Below are 16,191 nucleotides of genomic sequence, written 5' to 3' on the forward strand. Positions count from 1 at the left end.
AAGTCTGGCAAAAGCGTTCAGGTCATTTAAAATCTTGAAGATTAGGATGAACTCTCTCAGGACCAAACTTAAGCGCCGTGCCCGCCCCTCCTTCCCTCCTTCCCTCCACCTCTCCCCCACTCCTCCTCACCGCCTCCCCCCTGCGAGCCGCGCACGCGCAGCAACCGCCTCGGGCCGCCATTTTGTGCGGAGCCTGTACTCTGCCCAAGCGGGAGAGGGATTAAAAGCGGCGGGGAAGAAGGACGCACTTTTAGAGCTTCGCCTCGCGTCAGAGGAGGAACCGAACCCGGGCTTTGCGGCGAATCCGACCAGAGAACGAAAGAGGAGCACCCAGGTGAGGCGGCAGCACTTTTTGGGCTAACGGGGGGAGTTTTGCAGGAGCTTTAATCGGCCTCTAGGTGTCACGATGGGGCTCCCGGTCCGGGCGGCGCGCGGGGGGTGTTTGTCTCCCTCTATCGTTATCGAAAATTGAGCAAAAAACACTTATAACCAAGCTCTTCGGAGCTTATGTCCGAGTATTAAGCGCTGGCGAACCCGTTCTGGACGCGGTTTCGGGCCGATGCCTCGTTTTAACACACGGTCGTTTGCTCTCGTCTTTAGGCCAGGCGTCCATTTTCTCTTTTCTTCTCTTTGTTTCCTGTCAGAGGCAAAACCCGCCGTTTTCTGCACACTGCCGGAGCTTAGGCGCCAGAGCTCTGAGCGGATGGGAAAGTTGGGCTAAAATGGGCTCTGAAAGTTGATCAAATGCATTTTAGGTGAATAAAAATTAACCGAACGCGATTCTGTGTATAGTTTCTCCATATATCGGTTTGAGAGCCTCGGATAACAAGCAGACTGTTTGGCGCCCCTCCTCACTCTCGCAAGCACCATTTTCAGCCCTCGCATACTCACTCACTCAAGCATTTATGTATAAAGCGACCCAGAATCGTCAAGTTTGTGGCTCTGGGTTTGACTGAAACACATCCAGGCTGGATTTAAGGCGCCTCGTTCCTTCTTGGTATCACTGTACAACGTCACAGCGTCGGTTAGGATTTGAAAGTAAACCGCCCAGGGCCGCGGCCGCTCAACGCTGTGGCCGCCAGCCCGAGAGTGTTGCGCAGATAGAAATCCCACAGAACCGCTAAATTATGCCCCATTTTCGACGACTCAACACGGCTCTCCGCTTCTCTCGCGTTCCCCTCACCGAATCAGAGGCTTTGCTCCGGCAGAGACGCGTCCACTGACCGCTCCGCTCGCCCGTTGAAAGACTGACTAACGTTACCTCAAGCAGCGAAGGACTGAAGGGATATAAAAGCTGTGGAGAGCTCCCTCTATAACCAGACTGGTAGCGGTACAAAAACACGCTTAACCGTCTCAGAATGCCCTCTTGCTGTGGTGGAAAATCAGACCGAGTGTAACTCGCACTTTTTCGCCAGTTAACGGCTCGTTTACAAGGGCTCGGTTTGGCTTTTCGTGGAGGCTTGTTTGCTTAAGCGATGATTTGGCCTTTGGTTAAACGTGAAGCGTTTCTGGCGCGCAAAGCCTCAAACCTGAAGTAGCGAGCGGGTACTCACTCTTGTTTTGTCTGCCAAACATTTTCTTTGACTTTTTTTTCCATAGTGTGTGGAGATAATAATAATAATTCAGATTCACGATTCACTAATTTAGTTTCACGTGCACAGATGAAATTTACACGGCACAATTAATTATTTACTGACACTACTTCCCAGATTAAAACTTCCTTGAACTTCCAAGTAATGTGTTATATATGTATATGTAGTAGCATAGGGTTTTTCTAAAATTTAGATCATATGTTCACCCCCATCTCAGAGATATGTTACTCCAGCAGGTACAGTGATTTAATTTTTTTTTCTTTAGATAACCACGTGGAAACTCATCAGTAACCACTTTATTTCCAGTGCTTATCCTGGTTTGACATTTTTGCTCAAGTCATACATATCTCCAGTTAGCGTGAGAGCTCTGCTTGGATACGTCTGAAACTATAGTGTTTGAAAATTTGGTTTAGCAATCTGGCAAAGATTAATTATTATACTTAAAAACATTTTCATATTTGATATGTTGCCAATATGTAAACACCCACTGACCCAGTACCACACTTAAAGGCCCCCACAGAGACAGCCTTAAGGCACCAGCATGTCAAATACCTGTTACCTAATCTAATTAAACACCACTATATATGCTTGCATTTAAAAAAAATCTCTTTGGCTATTAACTATGTATTCTGATACATTGTCTTGATTGAAAAAATCTTATTAGATCGTCCACCTCTGTTTACAAGTTGCTTCTCTGTCTTGTTCTTAACTCTGATGTCTTGATTTTAGGTCTTTTAGTAGTAAGAAGGAAGGTCGAGACAGTTCATTCATCAAAGCAGAGGTTTAGAGAGGGAGAGAGTGAGTGAGTGAGGAGGGTAAAAAGATGAAGTACTCATTTTTGGTGCAGGTAGGCTAATCTTTCAGTGACATATAGCGTACTTGTGGAAGTTGGCTCCACTTTAGTTGTAGGAGTGGATTATTTCTGCCTGATCATTTGTCCTTTTAAGCTCATTGCAGTATGTACATTTATATTTGTGTTTTCAATATTTCCAAGCAAGAACACAGACAACCAGTTTTATCTCTGAAGTAGACAGAGTAGTGTACCTGTGCCACAAAGTCATGCATGATTTGTGAGATGCATTTATTTGGTTTCCCAAAGGTGATATCCATGGAAGGGGGACCGACCGAAGCCGTGGTGGATGATGCAGGGGATGCTTTCAAAGCAAAGGATTGTAAAACCTACCAGCGGCGGCGAGAGGATGATGATGTGGGCGCAGAACTTCTGCATGCTGCTGGTCTAGAAGCAGTGGAACAGCAACCTGCCGAGGGCGAGGCAACTACTGTGGTATCTGATGCCCAACAACAATTGGTGGAGGGTGTGGTGAGCGTCAACAGCAGTGTAGAGATGATGGTGATGGACTCTTTGGATCCAGCCCTCTTACAGATGAAAACTGAGGTCATGGAGGCAGGCGTAGGTGCCCCTGTAAGTGTGAGTGTAGGTGGGGCAGCACATGAAGCCACAGTCACCACTGTGGACGACACCCAGATAATTACCCTGCAGGTGGTAAACATGGAGGAGCAGCAGCTAGGCCTGGGTGAACTACAGCTGGTTCAAGTTCCAGTCTCTGCTGTTCCAGTCACTGCTGCCACAGTGGAGGAACTGCAGGGGACTCTGGTTGATGCCACTGCCATGCCTAAAGATGGGGAGCCCGTCATCTGCCACACGCTTCCACTGCCTGAGGGTTTCCAGGTTTGTGAAATTGAAGCACTTCTTGTTTTCATTCTGAAGTCGTTTTCAGCTTTCTTCATTTGTCTGCTCTTTGTGAATCCTATTCCTAATCTAACCAAGTTCCTGATGTTGTGCAGGTGGTGAAGGTGGGTGCTAATGGGGAAGTGGAAACAGTCGAGCAAGATGAGCTTCAAGCCCACGAGGAGCAGCCGCTGCAGCAGGAGGAGGAGGAGATGGCTGAAGCACAGAACGAAGATCCCACCTGGGCTAAGGATCCTGACTACACTCCTCCTATCAAGAAGCCCAAGAAGACAAAGAAAAGCAAGTTGCGCTACAACACAGAGGGCGAGAAAGACATGGATGTGTCTGTTTATGACTTTGAAGAGGAGCAGCAGGAGGGTCTGCTCTCTGAGGTCAATGCTGAGAAAGTGGTGGGCAACATGAAGCCTCCAAAACCAACCAAAATTAAGAAGAAGGGTATGACAGTGCTTAAACTAGCAGAAGGATATTTACTGTAAAGAAATGAATTAGTTTTTTTCCCCACAGATTAATGCTGTATGTGTTTTTCCAGGTGTGAAGAAGACATTCCAGTGCGAGCTGTGTAGCTACACTTGTCCAAGGCGCTCAAATCTCGATCGCCATATGAAGAGCCACACAGATGAGAGGCCCCACAAATGCCATCTGTGTGGTCGTGCCTTCAGGACAGTCACACTGCTGAGGAACCACCTTAACACCCACACAGGTACCACCCTCCTCCTCCTGTGCTCACTTAATGATTTCTTATAAGGCTTTTGTGTTTAGAAACATATTGACTTCCTATTTTGTTTTTGGGCAGGCACCAGACCACACAAGTGTACTGATTGTGACATGGCCTTTGTGACCAGCGGTGAGTTAGTGCGACATCGTCGCTACAAACACACCCATGAAAAGCCCTTCAAGTGCTCCATGTGTGACTACGCTAGTGTGGAGGTAAGTCATGATGTGAAGTTGCCATTGATGATAAACTCATTTGTTTGTTGGAAGGTGAGATGCCCATTTGCTACTTTGTTTTAACGAACAGGTCAGCAAGCTGAAGAGGCACATTCGCTCTCACACTGGAGAGCGTCCTTTCCAGTGCAGTCTTTGCAGCTATGCTAGCAGAGACACCTACAAACTGAAGAGGCACATGAGAACCCACTCAGGTCTGACACTTACGTTGAAGTATACAGACTCGTAGTGAGTTAGCGTTGTCATTTTTTGCTTTGAACACAATTTTTACAGTCATTAAGTTTTGTGTCTTTCTTATTTCTGTGTTCAGGGGAGAAGCCTTATGAATGCTACATCTGCCATGCCCGTTTTACCCAGAGTGGCACTATGAAGATGCATATCCTGCAGAAACACACAGAAAACGTTGCCAAGTTCCACTGTCCCCACTGTGACACAGTCATCGCCCGTAAGAGTGACCTGGGTGAGTCTCTTCTGCACTTTCCTTGTAGCACATTTACTTAAGTTGATTTAATATTCTGATACTTTAACTGTTACAGAGACTTGGATTAAAACATCTTTATCTTTACCTTGTAGGCGTGCATCTGCGCAAGCAGCATTCCTACATTGAGCAAGGCAGGAAGTGCCGTTACTGTGAGGCTGTTTTCCATGAGCGCTATGCTCTAATCCAACACCAGAAATCCCACAAAAACGAGAAGCGCTTCAAGTGTGACCAGTGTGACTATGCTTGCCGACAGGTCAGCTAGCCCAAACGATGCTTTATTTGATCATTTTGGTTTTGCACATCAATGTACATGATCAAAACAATATTTAGAATGATTATTATGAATTTATAATTAAGTAACTTTCCTGGTTTAGTTTCTTGACACTTCATTATCGGACTGATTAATTTTCCTCATATTTGTCTTGCTAGGAACGACACATGGTAATGCACAAACGCACCCACACTGGGGAGAAGCCATATGCCTGCAGCCACTGTGAGAAGACATTCAGACAGAAACAGCTCCTGGACATGCATTTCCGCCGCTACCATGATCCCAACTTTGTGCCCACCTCCTTTGTGTGCACCAAGTGTGGCAAGACCTTCACTCGCAGGGTATGCCTGAGACCGCACCACTTCAAACTTGAATGCTAAACGGGTTGCGATATTAAGACATCAGTTTTTCAGCAACTTTGTGTTTTGTCGTCCTAGAATACCATGGCCAGGCACGCTGAGAACTGCACGGGACTGGACGTTGCAGAAGGAGAAAACGGCACTCCGACAAAGAGGGGTCGCGGTGGTCGTAAGAGGAAGATGCGCTCCAGGAAGGATGACGACGAGGACAGCGGTGGGTGACTGGGCGGTCGGGTCTTGCGATATGAGTTCAGCTTAGTCTTATCCATGTTCGTTTGGATCAATTCAAATTTTAATTCTCTGTAAAGCGTCTTCATTATTTATGTCCTCTCTCCATATAGACGAGCATGGAGAGCCTGACCTGGATGACATTGATGAAGAGGAGGAGGAGGAGGAGGAGGACGAGGGCCTTGAAGATGTGCATATGGAGGTAGAGCAGGCCCCAGCCAGTGTCCCCATCCCTGCTCCAGCTGAGCCACCTGTCAAGAGGAAACGTGGTAGGCCCCCAAAGAATGCTCCCAAGACTCCCCCTGCGAAGGCTGTGACCATAACACCTGCTGGTAAGTAATGTGTAGCTGTATCCCATGGAATTACAAAAGCATTAAAGGTGTTCTGTGTATTTTGAGCTGTTAATCTTTTAAGCACCCTTTTGTGAATCCACACTTCCCTCTGAGTGGTGAGAAGGCAGCAAATGTGAGAGACATCTTGGTAAATGTCTTAGGGAGCCACATGAACACTTTACTCTTTTCTTCTGTGACTGTGAAATACTAACAAGCCTTAAAGGCAATGTTCACAGTTGTAATAAAAAAAATCACTTTTTATTAAGTTCAGAAGATATTTTCTCTCTAGTCTGTTTGCGCAAACAAAACTGGTCTATTGTGTTTACGAAACCCCCGTGTCTGAATTTAAAAAAACAAATGCTCTGTCTGGTATGCTAGTCTCTGTCTCTCTCTGAGCTCATGGCAGATGCATCTTGTGGTGTCTTTAGACAACGGCGAGGTCTCCAATTGTTGAAAAACACAAACCGAGATGCGTATATTGCTGTAATCTTGCTCCATATGTGGGTAATGTTTACTAAATATTTAACTCCTGAGGTATATTAACGTTGGTTTAAAAAGTACAGTAGTGTAAAACCCACATTTATTACAGTCCTATTTGGTAAAATATATTGAAAATTAAATGGATATAATAAACTGGTTTAATGAAAGCTTTCTCTCTCTAACCTTTCTCTCATTAGCCCTTTATTACTTCTCCATGTCTCTTTCTATATTCTCTGCTTTCTCACAATGTTCAGCAAACATTGCAGAGGATTTAAAACTTGCCCTACATTCTCAAATGAGGAAATAATTGAAACGGTAATATTTGACAGGCCAGGTTTTTTTTTCTTTTGAATAATTTGCATACTTCCTTTTTGTATGCACCTTCATGTATTTAAAATCTGTCAGTTGTGGTTACATTGGTGAGCTGAGATACTCAGAGCTGATAACCACCTTCGCCTTCAGGTTACAAGTTTTACTCTACTCAGTTCCGGTTCCTTAGTAGTTACTAAATATCTAATGGTTGGTAAATATGAACTTAATTCTGTGTCTGCAGCAACTGCGATTATCCAAGTGGAGGATGAGGGCACAGGGGCTATCGAGAACATCATAGTGAAGAAGGAGCAGGATGGCGTGGACTCATCAGTGGCTGTGGCATCAGCAGATCCCGTGGTAGAGGAGGTGGATGCCGTTGAGGGTGGCGTAGAGACGGTGCAGTTAACTATCCCTGAGGCTGCACCAAATGGAGACCTCACCCCTGAGATGATCCTCAGCATGATGGACCGGTGATGTGGAGGCACAAAGCCACACACTCACCCAGGCCCAAAACACACACACACACACAAACATACATGTCCCGACCATGCGTTCACCTCCCCGCCTGACAGGAGATCACTCCACTCCTTCCCATAATGTCCTCGTTCAGTTTCTGATCGACTTTGGAATGAAGTTCCTTTTTCATTCTTAAATTCCAGCTTAATTTGTTAATTTAGACTGATCTTCTGCTGTGCATGATTTATTCCCCCCACCCCCCCTTCTATTTTCCCGCTAATTGGCCTGGTTTTCTAATGCATCGTGTGCAGCGGGGGTCACTGAGATAATTGGAAGGATAGGGAGACAGCAGTTGGTTCTCTAGATTTCCTGTAGTGAACGACATGCGTTTAGTTTCTATTTCCTCTTCTTATACGCCAGTGTTCCTTCACTTTTCGCGTCTGTGACATTTACCACGGCAATATTCAAAAGGAAAACTTTCTGTGCCTGGTCAAGCCTTGATATTTAGAATTGCTATCACTGCTGTAGAAATGGGCATTTTTACCCCCATCTGTTCCACAAATATCCTTTTTACTGTCTGACACGTATTTCTCATTTGCTTTCATTGGTCATAATTAACAATGGTAGAGAGAGAGAGATGATTAGAGATGTAGCCATACGTTTATCTGGCCAGGGATGATGACTTCCAACTATCCATTAAGTATATAAACGATTCTGCAGTTGATAACATTGTACAAAACAAAGTTAATCTTGGCTGGTCTTGCTTGTAAATAAATTTTTATTTTCTGTTTTATGAACGTTTTAATCCTTTTCTAGTGAAACAATGACCTTGAATGCTGGGGCAATTACATTTTAAATAGTAGTCATTTTGAAAATGTCACCAATGGCTTTTAAATCTCCGGGTGGAGGGGGGTCTCGTACCTAAAGGAGTAGAGAGTAAACAGAAAATCGATCATGTAAGCAGAACACCCCCTCTCCCCACCACCGCCTCTTTATTTCTTTTTGTCCTCCTACAACTTGAAACATTGCCTGGTTTTGGGTGATTTCAGCTCAATTTTCTGTTCAGTGAGTGGGGAATAAGAACTACTCCTTCACTATTCTTCAGTTTAAAGATGAGAGAGAGGGTAAACAGGCCGTCAATGCGCTCCTGTGTTGGTTTTGTGACTGTATAAAAGGAGGAAAAGGGACAAGGGGAATTTGAACAGTTCTGAAGCTCCCACATGTTAAATGAGCACCTGAAACCTTAGCTCAGTGCTGGCCAGGCCTCTGTGTGTGCTTTGGTCAGTGGTACTGACTAACGGCAGTGATATGTTTTTGCTGTTCACGTTTCTCACCTGTTTTTTGTCCAGACCATGTGCGTTTCCCAGAGGTCAGTGTTGTGGTCTGATGAAGCCATTTTGATGTTCTGTTCTGGAAGGACCTATGTTTGGACAGAATGATGTGTGTTTAGAAGAAAGGAAGTTTGTTTCATTTAGAAAAACATTTTTCTTTCTCTCTTTTTGGCAGATTCTTCTTTTTTTTCTGATTCAGTATGAAGTTTTCCTCCTATTTGTAATTGCTTTTTTTTTGTTTGTTTGTTTTTTTGTTAAGCTCTTAATTTTAGGTTGATGCTTTATCATTTTTTTTCTTTTGTACCTAGCTGTAACTGTGTGAATTTTACAATGGTCAGAAAACCAACATTATAAAGACATTTATTATGGCTGGGTGGGGCATTGAGGGTATATGAGAAAAGGTGGTGTGGAGAATGTATTGCTGTACAGCTAATAAAAAAACAAACAAAAAAACAAAAATACTATTGTCCTAAACTATTGTCATGTGTTTTGTGTTGGAGAGCAGTATTTTAATTTTATTACTCGACAGAACCAGTTAATCTAAAATTAATTTGAATTAATAGTCCATTCTTTGTCAGAGTGGGGGCTCTGGACTCTGGACAGACTTGGTATTTAATAAACTCACTCAACCATAGAACAAAATGACTGTAAACTGAAAGCAGGCTGAACCATAGCCAAGATTCTTACAACTTAATTATATCAAATAAACGAAATCATTTTAAAATGACTTGGCCCACAAATATGTAATTCGTAAATGTTGGACATTTTTCAGAGAATATATATATATATATTTTAGTTTGCTGTTTTGTAAAATGTTTGAAATGTTTTGATTTTGAATCTGCAGAAAAGTGTCAGACTAGGAAATCACATCAAAAATCGAGGCTGCAATGTAACAAATCCTAAAGATCAACACTCGCGTCTTTAAAGTAACTTTAAAAAATGCAGAATATTAAATTATTATAGTTCCATTGCTAGCTGTATCTCTTTATATTTTACTTGTAGTATTTTTACTCTCGCTTGTTTCATTTCACTCTGTATTAAGGTTTTTAAATTTAATTTTTTTAGTCTTTTGTTTTATCTCGCTGTAATACATTCATTTGCAAATGGATGTATTACAAATTTTTTTTTTATTTTTTAAGAAATGAAACTCCTTAAATTGTAAGTCGTTATGGGTTGGTAACAGCTGCAATGTGCACACAGGTGAAACAGGTTTATAAATAAGCGAGGGGCTGATGCACTTGTGGTTTTTTTTTTTTTTTTGCTACTAAAACCCAGCTAGCACACACACACACGGCAACATGTTTTTTTTTTTTTTTTTTCTCTGAATGATAACTTTTCATTCATTCACCCGGAGGAAACTCACACAGACACAGGGAGAACACACCACACTCCTCACAGACAGTCACCCGGAGGAAACCCACACAGACACAGGGAGAACACACCACACTCCTCACAGACAGTCACCCAGAGGAAACCCACGCAGACACAGGGAGAACACGCCACACTCCTCACAGACAGTCACCCGGAGGAAACCCACGCAGACACAGGGAGAACACACCACACTCCTCACAGACAGTCTCCCGGAGGAAACCCACGCAGACACAGGGAGAACACACCACACTCCTCACAGACAGTCTCCCGGAGGAAACCCACGCAGACACAGGGAGAACACACCACACTCCTCACAGACAGTCACCCGGAGGAAACCCACGCAGACACAGGGAGAACACACCACGCTCCTCAGTCACCCGGAGGAAACCCACGCAGACACAGTGAGAACACACCACACTCCTCAGTCACCCGGAGGAAACCCACGCAGACACAGTGAGAACACACCACACTCCTCAGTCTCCCGGAGGAAACCCACGCAGACACAGGGAGAACACACCACACTCCTCACAGACAGTCACCCAGAGGAAACCCACGCAGACACGGAGAACTGTCAGCAAGTCAGAACATGCTGTCACTGAACTGACTTGAGTTTGTTTAGGGAGCGAGTTTACTACGTTTTCGAACACAGCCTACTCAACAACCAATCAAATAAAAGCACCCATCCGCTACAGCAGCTCAGACACCTGTACGCTCGTCTATGTAGGTGCAGGGAAGAGAACAGTGATGCAACAGCAGAATATATGTTTATTTAAAGGTGAATGGAAGTGGGTTTTCACGAAAAACGGGGACAATAGGGGACAACGAGAAGGATGATACATTTTCCAGGATGTGTGGCAACACTACCTGCACACGTTTTGAAGAAGGTTGTGATTTATAAGAAAAAAAAAAAAAACAGTGTTCATCTGTGTGTTTTATAAATAGAATTTTTTTGGGCACATGCACACTTCCTCTCCAGAATCCATGCAGAGTTTTATAAAGGAGGCCCCTGGTGAGCTGACGAAGCTAGTGTTATTCTCAGGTAGGGATCCATAGCTAGTTTGTATTAGGAATATTGATAATCAACTACTAAGCAAAGTTTGCGGTATATATTGTATATCCATATATTGTATGTGTTGTCACTAGGGTTGAACAGTCTAACGATTAAACTGTATACCGCCATATTTAAAAATATATCTCAAAATGAGGGCGATATTTATGACGTGTGTGTGCTGTGTCAGATTTCTGTTGTGTCTCATTAAGAACATGGCCAAACATTCTTGTGCATTTAAGTGAGCCACAGGCAGGGGGCGCTGTGGGAGCTGACTGACTGGAGATGTGACAGTCTGAAAACAGGTGGAGAAAAACAAACCCAGTAGCCCACCACAGTTGAGTTTAGCACTGAGCTTGGGTTAAGAGAGAGAGAGAGAGGGGAAGAAGGATGACAAAAATACTCAGAAGACCCTTCACTTTGTGTTCACAGGAGGCTTTATCCTCTAATGTGTGTGTTTCGAGCCTCAGTTCACTGGAAAATGATGTGCTGTGGTGTGTTAAAACAAGTGCCTGTTAGCACCATCTCTGCTTCTAAACAGTGTAGAACAGTCTTAGTTTGATTATTTTTAACTTGTCTTTTCCTGTTTTCTTATTAACGTGTGCGTGCATGTGTGTGTGTGCCCGCAGTGACATACTGTGCTGAGATAAACTGCCCACACACCCACACGCTCCCCACAGTAATGCTTTATGTTGCGATAAAATGCCCTCTTTATTTTTGCACTATTTTAATTGTTTTAATTATCAGTTGACATTATTTTTCATTGGGTTTTATGTTTTTATTCTGCACTTTTTTCATGTTTTATTTCCTGTATTTCCTCCTAAAACACAAGGGGGTGGTTTCACAGACAGGAATTAAACCTAGTCCTGGAATACACAGCCTTTTTAATGGTGATCTTCCATTGAAAGGGGGTTATAGTCCTGGACTACGCTTAATTCCTGTCAGGGAAACCACCCCACGTTGTGTGTTCCTAGGGTTTATGAGAACACAAGGATCCATTTGGGAAGGTAAGCAATCAGTCTTTATTTACGTCCTGACTGTATGAACCCAAGATTTTTCATTTGTTTGGTCAAGTTAATTTAATTTAGTGATATACATTCAATCCTGAATTTCAAGCTTTCAACACATTCCAAAATAAATTTGAATCATAAAGTAAATGTAGAGGATGTGTGAGAAAACCTTTGAAATGTTTAAAAACAATGTTCCTCAAAACACGACTGCCAGGGTGTTGCATATTTCTCCATCTATAGCACATAATATCCTTAAACGAGTCCAGAAATCAGGAGGAATTTTACTGCTTAAAGGGCAAGAGAGAAAGTCTAAGCCAAACACCCCAGGTTTTCCAAGCCTTGAAGACATATTTGAATATAACAGCTGATATAATCGAATGAACACAGGATTACTTTGGCAAGCCATTTTCTTTTGTTTTGGGACAAAGGAATACACCCTGCAGGGGGCGCCAGTCCTTCACAGGCCAATAAACACACTCGCACCTACGGACACTTTTGAATCGCCAGTCCCAACGTATGTTTTTGGACTATGGGTGGAAACCGGAGCACCCGGAGGAAACCCACGCATACACAGAGAGAACACACCACACTCCTCACAGACAGTCACCCGGAGGTGGTCGGTGATTCTGTGGAGGGGGAAAAGCAGGTGCAAAGTTAATTTGGGATAAAACATCATTCTTAAATGGCCAAGTATGATGCTGTAGATGAGACAAGGCCAAGGTCCTGTACAGGATGCATAGGGTCAGTGACTGGATACGTGTGTGTGTGTATTCGCTACCATGGATGGGTTAAATGCAGAAGACACATTTCGTTGTCCATTGTACAATGACAAATAAATGCACATTACCTTTACGTTTAATAGGAAATCATACACACAATTTGAAGAAAGACCCACCAGGGACGTCACCTCTGGCTACAGACGGCTGAGACCCATGAGCTCCTGATGATAAAGGCAATGCACAGAGACGTCAGTTGATTTTGGAGCACTTACAAGTGCAAAATGAGAATTAAAATAAAGTGATCACAGAGACCGAGCTGACTAAAGTGTGAAGCAAAATTATTTAAGCGTTTAAACGTGTCGTGTGGTCAGTGAGGTCCTATTTATCTCATTTCCTTTGTTCAGATCTCTGAAGATCTGCCGACACTGGTGAAAATAGTTCTGTTCCCTTACGTCACCATTGGTCTAAAGTAAGGCCCATGTCAGAGAGCCAGAGTGAAGCAGAAGTAGGATCCACCAGTGACCCAGGCCTGAATCAGCTGATGTTTCTGACCAGCTGTGATGAGCTGTGATAGGCCTAATATTAGGTGTTTGTTTCTTTTCAGAAATTCTGCTGAAGTCGTGTAAAAGCAGACGAGGAGTGCTCGAATGCAAGACACTTGTGTAAAAAAGCCTGAATGTGTCACATCCTGTTTCAGAATGTGTGGTTTGTGTCTGTGAGCATGAATCACAATGCTGCAGGATGTGTGTGTGTTCACCTGCACTTTGTAGAATCTGCCATCGTTGGCCTCTTGTGCACCCTGCTCCCGCAGACCGAGCCCAGTAGGTAACGATGGCTTCGCAGACGGAGGTTCCCTTCTGTCTGAAAGGTATGGGGCTTTACTTCACTTGCTGCTTAAAGCAAACATTGCTGCAGTGGTTTTGGTTGGATTTGGGAGGACTTTATCTGTGCGAGATAGCTTAGAAGCTCAGGTGCTACAGAACTGGTTTCAAAAGCTGGTGCGTGTTCTTATGGTGGAGCACCGCTGCAGGCTGAAGCTGAAATATCTTTTCTAGCTGTCAGTCACTCTCTCTTTTACTTGTTTACATGTTGACCTGTCTAAATGTATGGTGTCTGCACGCAACTCAGATGCCATTACTCAGCTGTTGAAGCCCCAGAGGGTCCGCTTTATGAGGCTTGTGCAGCTGAACCAGCCCAGGGACCGGGTAGAAGGCAGAATCCTTGTAAGTTCTGCTTCATTTTTCATTCATCTCCTTTCTCTTTTTCAATCCTGTACCAGTTGATTGTGGAGCATGATCTTCATGCTCTGCACAGATTAATTCCTTTCCTTTGTGGTTTTTGGCATGGCCTTGTAGCAGGAGGTACCAGTTTTGCTTTCTGTTCCACACTGGTTCTGCTTTAACTGAGGTAGAGCATAAACCCACCTGAGAATGAACTACTTATTTATGACGGCAGAACCGTAGTCTGATCTGAAAGATGCAGATTAGTTAAGACATGTCCAGTTACAGAAACTACAGGAGAACCCTCTTCAAATGGTAGCACCATGCCTATGTTCAGCTGAAGTGTTCTTGTTGTACCAGCAGGTGGCGCCCTACTCATTTGATTTGACATTGATAACTGCCTCAGTGTCTCACTGTTGTTTTTGGTCTGGTTTCTCTCTTTTACAGGTAATGACTCAGTGGAGAGCTCACGTTTTCCACAGCAAACAGCCAGTGAAGGTGCGTGAAACAGAGCCCTCCTCAAAATAAACACAAACCCATGTAATGAACTAAGCTTTGGTGTTGAATCTAGGGCGGGGTGATGCTGTAAAAATATATCACGATACTTAAGAGCAGTCACACAATAAATATCACACTTGATACAAGTAATGCCACCAAAATATCAAGGTTAACACTGCGTTTATTTAACATGGTTAGTGGTCATTTATTTTAAAACTACGGGTGATATCTATTACATTGTTTATCAAGATGATAGCAGTAAAACGCCTTCATTTACACCACCTCTAGATTCATTCCACGGTTGGGTGGGGAAGTGAACAGTGTCTGTTGTGTGTGAACTGTTGCAGTGTGGACAGCAGAGGTAATCAAACCTGCTGCTGCAGATTTATCATCCTCAATATTTCACTTTCACTTTCAACCCTAAGCTCTCACACTTACAGAGGCAGTAACAAGGTACTGAAGCTTTTAGCAGTTTAATAAGACGTACTGAGCAGTATTACTGCAGCTAAACTCAGCAACAAACCCGTGTGTGTCCAAATAGCAGTCCAGAATCCTGAGTGCGTCCGAAGGTTATCAAATATCACACCAAAAAGACATGGATTCTAAAATATATCTGTGTCAAATCCAAAGTCAAAAGCTGAACATATGTGATTGTTATTACAATGTAACTTCTAAATGCGGCACGGTGGCGCAGCAGGTAGGTGTCACAGTCACACAGCTCCAGGGGCCTGGAGATTGTGGGTTCGATTCCCGCTCCGGGTGACTGTCTGTGAGGAGTGTGGTTTGTTCTCCCTGTGTCTGCGTGGGTTTCCTCCGGGTGACTGTCTGTGAGGAGTGTGGTGTGTTCTCCCTGTGTCTGTGTGGGTTTCCTCCGGGTGACTGTCTGTGAGGAGTGTGGTGTGTTCTCTCTGTGTCTGCGTGGATTTCCTCCGGGTGACTGTCTGTGAGGAGTGTGGTTTGTTCTCCCTGTGTCTGCGTGGGTTTCCTCCGGGTGACTGTCTGTGAGGAGTGTGGTGTGTTCTCCCTGTGTCTGTGTGGGTTTCCTCCGGGTGACTGTCTGTGAGGAGTGTGGTGTGTTCTCTCTGTGTCTGCGTGGATTTCCTCCGGGTGACTGTCTGTGAGGAGTGTGGTTTGTTCTCCCTGTGTCTGCGTGGGTTTCCTCCGGGTGACTGTCTGTGAGGAGTGTGGTGTGTTCTCCCTGTGTCTGTGTGGGTTTCCTCCGGGTGACTGTCTGTGAGGAGTGTGGTGTGTTCTCCCTGTGTCTGCGTGGATTTCCTCCGGGTGACTGTCTGTGAGGAGTGTGGTTTGTTCTCCCTGTGTCTGCGTGGGTTTCCTCCGGGTGACTGTCTGTGAGGAGTGTGGTGTGTTCTCCCTGTGTCTGTGTGGGTTTCCTCCGGGTGACTGTCTGTGAGGAGTGTGGTGTGTTCTCTCTGTGTCTGCGTGGATTTCCTCCGGGTGACTGTGAGGAGTGTGGTTTGTTCTCCCTGTGTCTGCGTGGGTTTCCTCCGGGTGACTGTCTGTGAGGAGTGTGGTGTGTTCTCCCTGTGTCTGTGTGGGTTTCCTCCGGGTGACTGTCTGTGAGGAGTGTGGTGTGTTCTCCCTGTGTCTGTGTGGGTTTCCTCCGGGTGACTGTCTGTGAGGAGTGTGGTGTGTTCTCTCTGTGTCTGTGTGGGTTTCCTCCGGGTGACTGTCTGTGAGGAGTGTGGTGTGTTCTCTCTGTGTCTGCGTGGATTTCCTCCGGGTGACTGTCTGTGAGGAGTGTGGTGTGTTCTCTCTGTGTCTGCGTGGGTTTCCTCCGGGTGCTCCGGTTTCCTTACACAGTCCAAG

The 16,191-nt window shown here is 44.5% G+C and overlaps 1 protein-coding gene across 4 annotated transcripts; it reads left to right on the top strand.

The window, feature by feature from the left end:
• The first annotated feature begins 162 nt into the window (after positions 1 to 162).
• ctcf (CCCTC-binding factor (zinc finger protein)) lies at positions 163 to 8,635 on the top strand. Of its 4 annotated transcripts, none has more exons than XM_066685190.1 (13): positions 201 to 334; positions 2,322 to 2,439; positions 2,692 to 3,282; positions 3,399 to 3,738; positions 3,833 to 4,003; positions 4,097 to 4,230; positions 4,322 to 4,442; positions 4,559 to 4,708; positions 4,822 to 4,982; positions 5,159 to 5,341; positions 5,438 to 5,573; positions 5,701 to 5,919; positions 6,953 to 8,635. In XM_066685190.1, the coding sequence occupies exons 2-13, from the start codon at positions 2,416 to 2,418 to the stop codon at positions 7,183 to 7,185; spliced, it is 2,463 nt and encodes an 820-aa protein (XP_066541287.1). In that variant the 5' UTR covers positions 201 to 334; positions 2,322 to 2,415; the 3' UTR covers positions 7,186 to 8,635. The 4 variants fall into 4 exon arrangements, with proteins under 4 accessions (XP_066541286.1, XP_066541287.1, XP_066541289.1 ...); XM_066685191.1 differs by lacking the exon at positions 201 to 334 and adding an exon at positions 882 to 1,828; XM_066685189.1 differs by lacking the exon at positions 2,322 to 2,439 and having other exon boundaries at positions 163 to 334.
• The last annotated feature ends 7,556 nt before the right edge of the window (positions 8,636 to 16,191 follow it).

This window comes from Hoplias malabaricus, chromosome 11 (assembly GCF_029633855.1).
Source record: "Hoplias malabaricus isolate fHopMal1 chromosome 11, fHopMal1.hap1, whole genome shotgun sequence".
Lineage (NCBI taxonomy): Eukaryota > Metazoa > Chordata > Actinopteri > Characiformes > Erythrinidae > Hoplias > Hoplias malabaricus.